Below are 16,328 nucleotides of genomic sequence, written 5' to 3'. Positions count from 1 at the left end.
TTTTTTACTTATTTTGGATTCAAATCCTCTTTTTCTGTTTGCAATTTATTTTCAGTTTAAAATATGATTGCTTTCCGTAAAAGCTTGAATTCAATCAAACAAAAAACAAAAAAAAACATAAGAAAACAAGAATGGATTGAGTCATTCGAACGTGGGTTAATAACAATAGGTTTTGATACTCGAAAGAAAAACCGCTATGATACAGATCACTTTGTATAATCGGGGCCTGGGGCAAATGTCTTTCTAAATACATGGTAAGCACGGCTCTGCATCCACTAGCATCTCTAACACCCGTTGAAGTCCACTATATCAAAGATACAAAATATTTCCAAATATACCCATGTCAACGACGTATTTCATCATCTACAAACATCAAAGAAGATTCGTATCTCAATACACTACTTTATACAAATATAACCATGTTACGCAAGAGAGAGATTAATATTTGAAAAATGTCTAAACATTATTTTTGATGTGAATTGTATATGTGTCATCACCACATTCATTTTTAACAAAAACTAAATGACATAGTTTTTGAAAAATATGACATAACATCAACTTAATTATGATATGTATAATTTTTTATAAAGACTTATGTTTTTTGACAAGATCTTTTAAAGATGGTAGTGAATAATAGATCTTATATTACCATTAAAGTAAACTTTCACTCTCTCTCTCTCTATATATATATATATATTTTTGGCAAGAATTTTGAAATTTATTGAAAACTAATTACTCATATATCACCATTAAAATAATATATATCAGGTTAATAAAAATAAACTAAATATAATTACATCTATTTTTACATCAATTTATGTATCATATTATATATATATATATATATATATATGTACATAGAAATACAAAACTAAAGCAATATTGTTTTTGATAAAAAACTTTTATCATAAAATCACTTAAATGCACTTATTGGTACTCGAAGTCGGGTTGCTTAGTTAAGTAAAAGACGCATTACCACTGCATCTCACTGTCTTTACAAAAAATAAGGGACATGTCAGACAACCGTACGACCACCCTAGCTAGGTGAAGACCAGACTAGGTAGTGATCCTCTGCGCGGAGAGTCCGAAGACAATCGTAACCGTTAATCACACTCAAACCGTACGGTCATGAATCATCAACCAGGGTTACGAGCATGTCTCCTTAGAAATCAAGGATACAGAGGTACTTACCGTGGAATAGATCATGTTCAAGTAAGGTCGTTGTTTTTGATAGTTAAATGAATAACTTTTATTTAAATTTATTGGTTCACTAAGTTAATTAACATATTTGATTTGTATCGGTTTAACTTATTTTAAATAAAATAAATAAAACCCCAAAATTTATTAAATTTATATTTAAATAAATACCTATTTAAAACTAAGGAATAAATCAAAATAAAAGAGTTAAGCCAAATGAAAAGAAACAAGACTACAAAATATGTTTATGCTTTTTTTTTTCCTTCAAATCGGTATAACAATGTCAAAGTATAAACTATTTTTAATAATATTTTATTTATAATTATTATTTCTGTACATGTTGCAAGAAAATTTTTAGTGTACATTTATACAACTGGGCGAAAGCATGTCCAAAATGTAAAAGATCAGTTTTGGAAATGTGTAAAAAAGCATTATATGTAGTACGTGTAAAAACATTAACGTCTTACGTTTCAACTCTACATGCCACCCAAACAACATAAAAAAAACAGATGCGACTTTTGCTATTAATTGAAGCAAATGAAAATTGTCTATTTCATATTAAGCGCAGCCCATGACTTTTTATCCCATGACTTTTTATCTCCAAGTATGTATCTAAGCCAGCCTGTTATATTATCTACCTATACATAAATTAAGAATCTAGTACCATACCTATTTGTTTAAGTCTAGTTTGTCAAACAAATATCATTTTCTAATATGCATAATACCACTCGGCGTTATTAAAACACTATATGTCAACTTCTAACACATCACCCTCCCCATAAGATAATCTCCAGCCCCTCCTTGAGCCAATCATATCTAACTTTAAAAGTCAAAAATGCCGACACAAATACCAACTACAACAGTCGATCTTCACAATAAACTTACATACCTACTAACAAATGTTCAGTTTAATTATGGTAAATAATCCTCATTATATTAATAGAAAAACAAATTAAAAATTGTACCTTTCAATTTTTATTAATTTTTAAAAAAATCTTGTTCATGTGTCACTTAATTAGAATATCAATTTGGTTTACGTGGCAGCATAAGAATCAATTGAAAATTAGTAAGTCCAAAATCCAATCGGTCGAAAAAAACTTATATTAATTCAAATATAAATGTATATGATTTGATAAACTTAATATCCGACGATCTCATTAAATTAATATTCGGCGATCTTATTAAATGAAACTTTCTTTAAACGACTGAAAGTTGATTTATATTGTAATCCAACATAATAACTTTTTAAAGTGTAATATATACTTTTAGTTTGTATTACTTGGATAGCAATTTAAATCAAAGTTTGTAATATATTATGGCATAAATATTTCATGCTTTTGCTATAAATCGGAAAGTAATGATTTTTCTAAGTATTGTTTTTTTATTAATAGCAAAGAGACGTTTTGATATAAAAAATAGCAAAGAGACACAGCTATTCAAAAACAATTTGTTAATAAAAAAAGAATATTTTTCGGTTCTCATTCTTTCTTCGCCTACATAAATTTATATAAATAGTAATACAGAATTTAAGTTGTTTTGTTATTACCAAACGAACTTCTATATCTAATATTTTTCCTTGCAACACAATTCTTGAGAACTTAAATTATGAAATTTATATTGAAGATTAAGGAAAACCTTTCGCACCTGCCTAATTGTTTTTTCATAGTTTAGGAAAACATTAATAATGACAATTTGTAGTAGTTACTAATATATATCATGTTAACCTAACTTTCATCATATACAAAATATCGGCTGCAAACAAATAATACGATCATCTTTCTATATTTTGGTTTTAAGTCTAATAATAGTCAGACTGAAAAATTTTATGTTGTCTTAATGTAGCCCATAACCAAACTATACTTCAAATTATAAGTTTAATCATATTTTTAATTGTATTTTTAATATATTAATTTTCCATCTTATGTTGTCAAAAAGAAAGTAAAAATCTGATATTCTGAAAATTAGTGTAACTTCAAAATTGAAAAAATATAAATTTTATTTACTAATAAGTTAGTAAAAGAAAATATCCAAATGTATCGGCCCAACATATAGATGATTATATACACAATCAAAAATTATATACATATAAAAAAAATTCGATCATACATAAATCTTAAATTTGTCAATACAGTATGCTTAATTAGAAAACAACTACTTATTTTGGATTATCTATAATTGAGGTCGCTTAAATGTTCTTTTTAATTTAAATTGACCCGAATGAGGATCTATCGTAAAGTTCCGGTATTCTTATCGTTAGAAGACAATAAAAATCCTAAAATTTGAACCAAATTTTCGTGATACACAATTTTAGAATCAAGCTCTTTTGGTAAGCATAAATTAATTGTTTTTATACCATGTTGTTTAAATAAATAAGAAAATTTTCCACCAAGTTAATGCTTTCACCGAATTTTTAAGCTTAGTACAAAATTTTGAAGAAGTTCTATATGGTAAGTTTATTTTAAGATAATAACATACTTTCTCACCAAGTCTATAATTTCGATCATTGAAAACAACTTGCCAAATATGTTTGTGGTAGTTATTGAAAATTTACATAAATATTGGTTTAATGTATCACGCTAAAATACAGTTTCTAAATAATTAATGCTAATTATTTTAACTTTTCAAACAATCCGAAAATCTACATATGCCTACTATATATATATATATATACACGGTTGAGTTTTCCCTTTGAAATACCATCAAATTTTTCACAACTCTTAATTTATGATTATAGGGGTATCAATGATATCACATATTAATTAATGATATCACATATTAATTGTTTGATTTGGACTTCTATATTTTTTCTATGTGTACCAAATATTTATAGTTAGTTAATTATTCTATATTGAGTAAAACATAAATACTAAATATATTTTGACCATAATAATACATGTATCGAGAAACCATCAGATTTTATAATATGAAAACATAAGTTTTTTAATAAATATTTCATCTTGCGCAAGGTGCATATATTATCCTGGGTACAACGCGTGGCCATACCACTAGTGTAGTTTTTAATAAATATTTTATCTTGCGCAAGGTGCAGATATTATCTTGTGTACAACGCGCGGCCATACCACTAGTGTATAAACAAAATGTTTTATTAACTTTCTAATTTAAAAAAAATCTGATGCATCTAATCTATTAATTTAGAGTCTTATTTTTTATCTAATATAAACAAGTCTCAGTAAGAACATCTAATATAAACAAGTCTTTGCATAACAAAATAAAAATCTATATTGTAACTATATAACTTTATGTCCACTATTAACAAACTCAATATCAACCAACTTTTTTATAATTTATCCATTAATACCACGATTATATCAATATATACAGCAACTATCATATGTTAAATCTTTTAATAAAGATTAGATATCAAGCAACCATTTATACGTTTTACATTCATAGACAATTTCATCAACAAGACTAATAATACTACAACTAGATGATAACCCGCGCATATGCACGGGTGAGTTCTTATAATAATATTTGTTTATGAAATAATTTTAATATTTTGCAATACTACAATCTTTATCGATTATAAAATGATAAATACAAATGTTGGTCTCTTAAATTTATTATTGTTGTTGAAAAATTAACGTATTATATTTCATTTTAATTATTTTTAAGATTTCATATGCATAAAAGAAAATTAAGCGGTTGACACAAATCAACAAAACCAAAATATGCAACATCGATTGCATAATGACGAAAGTGGAGTAGGTTTTCTGCTCTCGATTTGTTTGCTACTGAATCTCCATAAATGATTTTATTTTCTACCTCTATAGAATTGTGCTTTCGTTCTCGTCTTTGTTTCATTGATATGAGTTAAGTTTCTTTTTAACTTCTTTTATGAATTCAGTGAATTATATAAGTGTCAATTAAAAAAATGGACATATGTAAAAATTAATTGGCCTTTTTGCGAAATTGACCTACAACTCAAAGTCAAATACAAAATTAACCTCCCTTTTTTTTGGAAATTAGTTTTGTCCTATTCACCCTACAAGTTCATATAATTCATGAAAATGCCATCAATTTTTTTTCTTTTCGAAAATGACATTTTTACTTTCTCACCCTCATCATCTTTAAGTAATTACAAGATTGCCATTGTCATCAATATTCTAACCACCATGAACAACTAATTTGACGCTCTTAATGTTCCCAAAATCGATTTACACTTCTTCTTTCTCTATTCTTATGAACTAAACACAACATCTCCCTCACTTTCTCTCCACATTAAGCTAAAAAAACCCAAGATTTTGATTCTACATTTTTTATGGTTCATAGAGTCATAGAAGCTAACGATTCTGGGTGGATCACTTTCTTTTGAGATTTTGTGTTCTTGGAGAAGCCTTATGTGTGCTAAGGAAGTTATCTCACCAATTTAAGGTATGAAATCGAATTTTTTCAGGTAAGTCATCTGGTTGTAGACGACTTACATGGAGGTCGTCTGGTCAATGCAGAGGTTATTTTTGCAATTGACTTTAAAATCTGTTTTCTGAGACAACTGAAATATAAGTCGTCTTCTTTTGTTTGGTTACAAAAAAATCTCCAAAGAATCTAGACGATTCACATGTAAGTCGTCATAGGTTAATTTTGCATTTGACTGAATTATTTCATAAGTTTGACTTTCCTGGACGACTTACATTTCAGTTATCTCGTGAAAAATTGAAATATTAATATTTTATTAGAACCCGACGACTTACATGTAAGTCGTCGTAGGTTAGTTTTGCAATTGAAAAAAAACTTCAATATTTAATTATACCCAGACAACTTACAATTCAGTCGTCCGCCCGACGACTTACATGTAAGTCGTCCAGGATTTTATTCCGAGATTCTGGTCAAACCTCGTAAATTCTGGACGAGTTACATGTAAGTCGTTAGGCAGACGACTGAATTGTAAGTTGTCTATATATAATTAAATATTGAAGTTTTATTTTTCAATTGCAAAACTAACATGTGACGACTTAATTGTAAGTCGTCGAGTTTTAATAAATTATTGATATTTCAATTTTTCACCAGACGACTGAAATGTAAGTCATCCAGGAAAGTCAAACTTGTGAAATAATCCAGTCAAATACAAAACTAACCTATGACGACAAAAATGTAACTTGTTTAGCTTTCTGGAGTTTTTTTTTAACCAAACAAAAGTAGACGACTTATTTTTCAGTCGTCTCAGATAACAGATTTCAAAGTCAATTGCAAAAATAACTTAGATTGAAGTCGTCTGCGTCGACGTAAACGGACGACTTCTCTGGAAGTCTACTAGACGACCTCTGTGGATGTCGTATACATCAATGTTTAATAAACTTGCATTTTCTCTAAAACTATAAAGATTTTTTAATATTTTCTTATTAATTCATGTTTATTAATGAATATGTGGGCTACTAAATGAAATTTATAACTTGATTGGTGATATTTATGAGGTTACCAACATTCACGTTAATTAAAGTTTCTAACTGATCCGAGAAGACTTCCACAGAAGTCTTCTACGCTAGTTTTTAAGTCTTCTACGCTAGTTTTTTGAATAATTTGTATTTTTAAGAGTGATAAGTAACTTCAAGATATGTAAAACTCATATTTTCAAAATATGTTGTCTCCCTTAGTTTTACTAAATTTGACTAAGTTTTTCAACACAAACTTATAAAAAATATGAAATGCTTTGACTAGTTACTATTGTTTGTTTTCATCTCTTAACTATTATTGTTATAGACACTAATGATAATTATTGTTATGAGTTGGAAGAAGGGTTAAAATGCTTCTTAAAATGTTGTATCAATATGAAGCGACCAACATTCTTGTTTATTAAGATGAGAAAAGGCCATTGGAGTTTATTATTGCATATGAGAGATCCAAAGATAAGAAAAAGGCTATTGAAGTCTATTATTTCATTGATTTGTAAATGTGTAAACACATTATTAGCACATGTATTACACTTTGGGAAACATTATTACTGATTTTACAAAAAATTCACAACTAAAAGAGTAGACATGCAAATCACAAAACATACCACAAACAAAACTATTATAGATCATTCCTCTACAAAGACAAGTTTGGACTCCACTTGATAACGAAGAAGACTTCGTTAGAAGACTTCTAGGAAGTCCAAACGACTTCCAGGAAGTCCAGACGATTGAAATGGAAGTCCAGACGACTGAAATGGAAGTCGCCTGGAAGACTTCCTGAAAGTCGTCTAGTACATTATATTTTAGACGACTAACAGGTAAGTCATCCCAGAAGTCTTCCAGATCTGAAAAACTTGCATATCAAATCCAGATCTGAAAAACCTGCATATCCAAAAACGTTCTAATGGCTTAAAAACAGAAAAAATGAGTGGAAGATTAGATAAATCTACCTTTATAGAACACACAAAAATACATATACAAAATTAATATATCTACCTTTAAATGAGAGGAAGATGAGCACCATCTGAATAAAAACCTGCAAAAAAGATAGATTAGTAAGAAAGATATGAGACAAAATTAGAAAATTCATATAAAGTTTGGTGTTTTCAAGTCAAAGAGATTAGAGTGGTTTTTGTTTGGGAAAAAAGTAAGAACTTTATACAAAAAGAAGTTACCAAATGAAGAAAAATCAGACATAAAACTGTACCAAAATGCTCAGATCTATTATGAAAGGGAGACTTCGTCAGAAGAATTCCAGGAAGTCCAGACGACTGAAATGGAAGTCGTCTGGAATACTTCCTGGAAGTCGTCTAGTGCATTATATTTTAGACGAGTAACAGGTAAGTCTTCCCAAAAGTCTTTCATATCTGAAAAACCTGCATATCCAAAAACGTTCAAATGGTTTAAAAACAGAGAAAATGAGTGGAAGATTAGATAAATCTACCTTTATAGAACACACAAAAATACATATCTAAAATTAATAGATATACCTTTAAATAAGTGGAAGATGAGTACCATCTGATTAAAAATCTGCAAAAAAAGACAGATTAGAAAGAAAGACATGAGACAAAACTGAAAAATTCATATAAAGTTTAGTGTTTTCAAGTCAAAGAAATTAGAGAGAGGTTGAACAGATTTAGAATGATGAACATTACATTTTTGTTGCAGCAATTTGAGAGCAGGAAAGAAAATGTGTAAATTTTTCTTTATATAGGGAGACAAAAAATCCAATTAGGTTAAATATTTTTGATTCAGACGACTTCCTAGACGACTTACTTGTAAGTCGTCCACAAGACTTTAATATTTTTAGCGGGAAACTAAAATATAAGACTTCCCAGACGACTTACAAGTAAGTCGTCTGGTTTAAATTATTTAAGCGGGAAAAAAAGATTTTAGGCGGGAATATTTGGACGACTTACATATAAGTTGTCTATTTTAATTTCTTCACCAGACGACTGAAATGTAAGTCGTCTAGACCCTAAACATAACTCCTAAACTTAATTAACTAACTAAACACTTTATAAAATCAAATTAAACTTCAAAAGTGTTTACTATACACAAAAATAAACACGTATAGGTAAAAAATTAATTTTTTAAAAAAACATTCAAGCATTCCAAAATCTAACCCTAAGAATACATACAATACTACAACATATGTTGCCAAACCCTAGACCAAAAAAAATACCATGATTCACTACATACACTCATCTATGTTGAAAACAATTCAATTTTGTTATATTTTAATTTATATCACCTAAAAATGTTTATAATTACATGATTTTAATTTTTCGCTTATCAAAATATTTTTTTTTTAAATTTAAAAATTATTTTTAAGATCAGCTACACCAGATGACTTACTTTGAAGTCGTCCAGACGACTGACTGGGGATATATTCGTAAAAATGGCTTCTATTTTTTTTTTTTGTCACAAGGGGCTGGGCTGTAATTTCACAAGGCTTTTAGGTTAATTTTGCATTTCATTCAAGTTTGGGTATAAGTTTGGGGTTACAATCAAGTTGTGGGTTAATTTTGGCAAATTCCCCAAATTAGTTTTACTGCATATACATATCTAAGAATCAAAATTTTGAAAAAAATCACTGGCAAACTATATTAACAGGTTAGTGTTCAAATCTAATATATCAAGTTGTTATAGAATATAAGTGCAGAGACTCAAAATATAAATGTTTGTCTAGTATATATTTACTAGCTCGGTCTAAAAATCATCTATTTAGAACAACAAATTACTTATTTCACCAGTTCGGTAATATCTAAATCCGGATAGGTAATATCTAAACCCGAATAGATATTCGAAGATAACCAAACATAAGTATACTTAACTCTATATTTCTAGTTTATTTCCCTCATTTAATTCAAAATATTTATATTAATGATTCTTATTACTCAAAATTAGATAATATATATATATAATTATGGACAAAATCATTCGCTACTTACTTAAAATACATATCAAGTTTTTTTTTCTTACATTAACAAAAGTTGCATCTAAATTTTCAAAATAACAATTAAATTAGTGTCTTTCTATTTTTAAAGTTTTATCTCCAAACCTATTAATAGTTTAATCTTTTAAAAATTAAAAAAAAAGTTAAGTTAAACTATATTTTAAATACAAAAAACTTAAAAAATGAATAATTTAGTTATTTTTCTTTAATATTTAAATATCTAAACCCCGATCCAAAATATCTGAACCCCGATCCAAAAAATCCGAACCCAAACATAAAATACCCGAACCCGAGTCGAAGTGTAGAAATACCCGAACGGGTTCTATACCTTTATACTGAAATATCCGATACAAATCCGAACGTATATTTGAATACCCACCTCTATGATATATGATCATTTGTATCTTGCTTGAACAAAAAGAAAGTTAAATCATTGATCACAAAAAATTTAATGTGGGACTTTTACCATTTTTAGTAATTTATAGTCGTTTTTAAAAATTCAAAATATAACATATAAGAAAAAATCTAATTGTTTTTATTATATGCTTAATGTGATTGTTTAATTTCTTTTAATAGTATAAAATTAAACAGAAAAGTGAGAAGTTAAAATTTTTTTATCAAATATGTATTATTCATAATCATTAATTTTCATATATATGTTAATCATATTAGATAATTCCGTAGCTTTTATTTAAGGAAAAAAAATATTATTTGATAGTATTATTTTGTACACTATTAATTAATTTGATAGTTAGTTTAATAAAAAGCATAGTATATCTTTATATGAACCAACTTATTTTTCTAACAATTCTAAAAATCATTTTTGTGATGACACGTGGCTACGAAAACATGTTGTAATGTTCCAAGATTAATATATTAGGAGATTCAATCTCGGTTGGCAGTTTCATCCTCAACATTGGAGCCAACACCTTCCCTACCCCCACATCTCATCGTGTAATCTTGAAACGACCATCTAAAAATTATTTTAGTTTTGAATTTTTTTATTGCAAAAAATTAAGCTAATTACCTTAATGCCCTTAACCCTACTATATACAACAATTGACTCTGATTTTCTTTCTCTTCTTTTTTTCTTCTCTTTCTCTTTTCTCTGCGACGGCATCTCTCTCTTTTCCCGATTCCTTTCTATCTACAAACTGTTCTTCTGTTTTTTTTTTCTTTTTCTTCTTCAATCCTTCGTGAAACTTATCCATAGCCACTCAATCTGATGAAGGAATTGAAGAAAACGGTGAAGAAGATGAAGGAATTCAAGGAAAAAAGAGCTCGAAGCCTATTTACATTTATAGTCATGGATCTGTGATTTCAGATTAGGGTTTCGTTTTATGAGGAATACTATGAGTTTGTTTCGATCTAGAGTTTATTTTTGTTCTTGATGATTTTGATAGTGTTTTGAATAAGATTTTAGGTTTTCTATGATTTAGGGTTCTTATTGTTCTTATTCTTCTACAGTATTTTTCGTGTTTGTATTTATTTCATCTTCAGATCCAGATTCAGTTTAACTCGGTGTTATTAACTCATTCGAACTCGGGACAACTAACTCAGTAGTACATAGTATTACACAGTATAATTCATGTATAATTCAGTATGATTGAGTATTAGTATAACTTGGCATGACTGAGTATAACTTAGTATAACTTAGCATGACAGAGTAGAACTCAATATAACTCAGTATAACTACACTCGGTAGTACTCAGTATAATTAATTATAATCTGGTACAACTACACTCAGTAGTACTAAGTATAACTCAGTATGACTCGGTATAACTACATTCAGTAGTACTCAGTATAACTTAACATCAATATTACCCAGTATAACTCAGTATAACTAAGTAAAACTATACAGTATAATGTAGTATCCAAAATTTGAAAATTTTGAAAATTTGAAAATTTAAAAATTTAAAAATTTGAATTTCGAATTTTTTCTGATTTAAATTAATAATTTCGAAAATGCAAAAAGGCAAAATCGGATATTCATGTTTCATTAAAGCAATAGGGGTATAGGAGATTTGAGAGAGGCATAGGGGATTGGCTCTACCACAAGTAGGGGCAATAGAGAAGTTGGCTCTCAACATTGTTACATAAATCATCATCTTAACATACCAGTTTATTCTTACCATTGCATCTTTCCGTCTCAAATTGATCAGCTTCAAATAACTATTAGTTATTTACTCAGTTCCTGTCAAATTTACATATTAACTATGTCATATTACTTATAACTTCAAATCAATATTAGTTCCTGTCTATACGGAGCAACTTTTAACATTGAATCATCAGAAACAAAGAATCATTATTAGTCTTTGTCCAAGTTTCTTCTTCAGGCTTTTAACCAGCTGAAGAAGACGACTTCCTTTGATTCTTTAATATCAGTTAAAAGATTTTTTCATCTCGATCAAACCGGTTCTCTTAATAAACACAGTTTATATTAGTAATATTTAGCATAATTTTAATTTTAACCAAAATATATATAATATATAAATAATCGTGTAACTATATAAAACTAAACTTCCGCTATTATAGCTAGAAAATATCTAATCAATTAAATCAAACAAGATACAAAACATTGTAGTTATATGATTATCTATTTATAATAATGTTAAAAACTCACTTTTTAATATATGAAAAGAAACTGGTTTACAAAGGATTAAGGTAAAATAATTAATAATTCATCTAAACTAATGTTAAACATATAGTTTTTAATATAACGCTACAATTTAAAAAAAATAAACAAAAAAACAATATTTTAACATATACACTTTTAGGGTTGGACAAAAAAATCCGAACCTAAAAATCCAAATCAAACCCGATCTAAAAAATAGTACCGAATCCAAACCGAATTTTGTTAAATATCTGAATGGGTTTAAATTTTGGATATCTAAAGAACCAAAAACCGAACACAATCTGAACCAAAATATTTTAGATATCCGAAGCAGATTTATATATAGTTAATATGTTAGTTATTTTTAGATTTAATATCAAAATGATATCCAAAATGTATAAGATGTTTTGAAATTATTTAAATATTTGAATATTTATATAAATCGTAAAAAGGAAAATTCTATAATAGCTAAACAATACCCAAAACACCAAAAATACTTACAATATCTATTGATTTTCTTTCCAAATATTCAAGCCAAACCAATTTTTATGTTAAGTTTAGAAATTTTGGCATACATTATTCAAATTTATATGTTATATATTATTTCTATTTATAAATTTTGAGTAACTTAAATTATATATAAATTTTAAATTTTAAAAATAATTTAAACATATTATCCAAACCCAAACCTGTAAAGATCTAAACTGAAACCGAACTAAAATTTCTAAATACCCTAATGGGACCAAAATATTGAACCTCAAAAACCTGAAACCTCAATAGATCCGAACCGAACCCGAATACACTCTCATATACACCAAGAAACTAAAATCATAACAAAAATAAATAAAAAACGTAAAAAGAAACTAATCTCATAAATAACTGAATAATTCTTATATCTCTAAAAACAAAAACAAAAAGCCTAAAACCTAATGAATTGAACCGAAACCGAACTAAAAACTGAACAACATATGTTAACATATAAAATTTATAAAACAAAATTACACACAAAAATTTAGTTATTTTATAAAATGTGTATCTTCATACCTTATTTTATATTCAAAATATTATTTTAAAAGTTAAAATATATCAAAATCTAGTTATGTTATTATAGTCTTGATTGTTCTTGTTTAAATTTAATGATAACTACTAAAAAAAACCAGAGCCACGTGTTAATACTCCATGATCTACCATTACATGGTTACCAGACTGTTGCAAAAGATCGACTAAAATTCCCTTTCAACTTCTAGCGATCCATTTTTCTCTAGAGGTTTCTAGAACTCATTATTGTATCTGTTCATAATTTTTGCTACTTTCTTTCTTAATTGAGTACAGTTAGAAAATTTGGTACTACGTTGAAAACAACACCTAGATTAACAATTTTAACTCAACGACAACTCAACTCCGTGAAGACATTGCTCATTGACATTGTATCATCTTCAGATTGGGAATGACTACCAAGCCAAACTATTACAGTGCTCATGGTTGGTCTTTTTGTTGCATTCTGTTGAGCACACAACAGACCAATGTGGATCAACTTTATGATCTCGTTACTCGGATTCTCTATCAATAAAGGATCAATTATAACCTCAGGCCTTCCTTCAGCCCATCTCTTCCGTGCCTGATCCAAAAAAAAAAAGAATATATTTTTTCTTTTAGGTTTAAACATACGAGAGTAAGGACCAAGAAGACTGTCATGAGAAGAAACTTACAAAAGCTGCAATTCCTTCTCCTTCAAAGCTATTATTTCTTTGACCACTTATCATCTCTAGAAGCACAACACCGAAGCTATATACATCAGATTTAGCTGAGATTTGTCCATAATTCAGGTATTCAGGAGCCATATATCCACTGCATATATACAATTATAATAACGTTAATTGTTGGTGACCATATTTATGTGTGTTCAAAGTTGATTGATATGCTTTTACCGGGTTCCAGCGATTCGTTTAGTTTCATCTCGAGTCTCATCAGTGTCAAACAGCCTAGCTGTTCCAAAATCGGCAACTTTAGGGTTCATCTCTGCATCTAAAAGGATGTTGCCTGCCTTCAAGTCTCGGTGAATAATCTTCAGCTGAGAATCTTCATGGAGATAAACAAGACCTCGAGCAATTCCTTCTATAATTTTAAACCTCACTTCCCATGTAAGAAGCGAGCGCTTCTCTTCATCTACAAATTTGGAGGAAACATTTTTATTTCAAAGAGTTCCTAAGCACTATATAAAATATAGCTGTCTTTCGAAGTCTCACCGAAGATAAAGCGGTCAAGACTTGAGTTGGGGACAAACTCATAGACAAGAATCTTTTCATCTCCTTCATTACAGAAACCAAGAAGCTTAACAAGATTCTTATGCTGGACTCTTGTCAAGATTGAAACCTCATTCCTAAACTCTATACCTCCTTCTGAACCTCTGGTTAATCTCTTCACCGCTATCTCTATCCCGTTTAGTAATATACCCTGTAACCGGTTCTTAAGATTTATACTCACCTAAGATTAAGATCTCAATAATATAAGTAGGAAAAATGTTATTAGTACCTTATAGACCGTACCAAAACCACCTTGGCCAAGCTTATTTTCAGGCGAAAAATCAGCCGTTGCCATTGAGATCATATCAAGATTGAACAGTAACATAAATTGACCATCTGAATTAGAGTATTCTGCACAACCAACTAAAACGAAAAGAAATAAGTCTTACAATGAGAAAGGTTGACTGAAGCAAGAAACAAGGCGCACTTACGATTTATTCCCTTGTTTAATTTTCTCTTCCGAGCTCTTACTTTGTAGAAACCAATAAATACCAAAAGAGTAATGAAAGTGAGAACCACAATTATCGTGATAATTCCCCTATGCATGCTTCTTCCTGAAAATTTTTAATTACTTTTTATTGCTCTGAGAATGTATATTGAGTTCTTTATCATACAAAATAATTTTGCAACGCTACAACTCATTTGAGTGACCTTTCTTTTCTGGTATAGAGCTCGGCCGCTTTTCTTGAGCCGGAGGTCGAGGAAGTGCAGGCATACTTGTAACGTTATCCCATCTGAATAAACAGCTCGGAAAACTAGCCATGCCCCCTGCTCTTCCCCTAAACTGTTCTCTAAAGTACTCCACACAATCCCCCAAACATTGCTTGCAATCTTGGGAAGTTATGTCGGGTGTGCATTGCATCGCCATGTTAACATTCGGAAACTCTGTGAAATGGGCGTGTATGGCACTATAGTACTTATGTACCGAGGAAGTATTAGCTTGTGTGGCAGTCTCGAGGGTCTTATTAACCGCTGATTCCCACTGTTGCATGAAAAGTGTCATGTCTTTAGATGGCTCAATATGATCTGGATCTGCCTCTATTAAAGGAGGTATAAGCTCCAAATTCCCAAAAGGTTGGTTTGAGGAACGTACAAGACACCAAAAACGGTCTTCATCGTCACTGCTCCAAACGAAGGATTTCGTGATGTTTCCACAACTCGTTTCTGTATCCAGAGCCAAGCTTTCGAGACAACGGAGACAAGCTTTTTGCTCGTAGTATTTTTCGCAGAAGCCAAGAGCGTAAACTGTGTTGGGATATTGGCCGAGTGAAGCGTTGTAGAATCCGCCGTTAGTGACGACATCATTAGCAAGAGTAGAGAAAAGATCACGGCGATTCTGTGCGTAGCTGCTGTTGCTGTCTAAGCTTCCAAAACACCGGGCGCCGTTAACAGCTTCGAGGGTCTGATGAAAAAGAAGAGAAGAAGCGAGGATGATCATTAACGCTGGGGATTTCCCCATATTTGTTTTTTATGTAAGATAGAAAATGTTTTCTTTTTCATTCTTCTTCTTCTGCGTCAATAAGTTAATACTATTTTTTTTTTGTGCACTAATCGATTGATTGCAGAACATTGTAATGTTTCTTTTAGTCCATGGTAGGTTCGGAAAAGATAAATTTCATAGCATAACCTTTTTAGTTTATTTTCACTAAAATAATTTATTTTTTAAATGATCAATTTTTTTTATTAAAAATAAAAATACATTTATACTTTAGGATTAACTAATTTAACTTTAGAGTTTATAGTTTAAGTGTCGGGTTTTGAAGATATTGTTTAAAATTTTAAAAAATTAAAATCAAAAATTAAAATTTTCAAAATTAAAATGGACTGTTTTAGTCAATTTACTT

The 16,328-nt window shown here is 29.3% G+C and overlaps 1 protein-coding gene and 1 non-coding gene across 2 annotated transcripts; both read right to left on the bottom strand.

The window, feature by feature from the left end:
* Positions 1-1,009: 1,009 nt before the first annotated feature.
* LOC125584972 lies at positions 1,010-1,222 on the bottom strand. Its single transcript, XR_007321865.1, has one exon. It is a non-coding gene; the product is annotated as a small nucleolar RNA U3 (small nucleolar RNA).
* Positions 1,223-13,477: 12,255 nt separating this feature from the next.
* Positions 13,478-16,328, bottom strand: LOC106379512 (putative cysteine-rich receptor-like protein kinase 39). Its single transcript, XM_013819447.3, has 7 exons — positions 15,136-16,328; positions 14,916-15,038; positions 14,714-14,847; positions 14,428-14,635; positions 14,110-14,347; positions 13,891-14,029; positions 13,478-13,799 (listed from the first exon to the last, which is right to left on the bottom strand). Exons 1-7 carry the CDS (start codon positions 15,941-15,943, stop codon positions 13,566-13,568), a joined length of 1,884 nt encoding a protein of 627 aa, XP_013674901.1. The 5' UTR covers positions 15,944-16,328; the 3' UTR covers positions 13,478-13,565.

This window comes from Brassica napus, chromosome C3 (assembly GCF_020379485.1).
Source record: "Brassica napus cultivar Da-Ae chromosome C3, Da-Ae, whole genome shotgun sequence".
NCBI classification, from domain to species: Eukaryota; Viridiplantae; Streptophyta; class Magnoliopsida; order Brassicales; family Brassicaceae; genus Brassica; species Brassica napus.
Note: the sequence above shows the minus strand (reverse complement) of the source record. Positions and strands in the feature narration are given on the sequence as shown.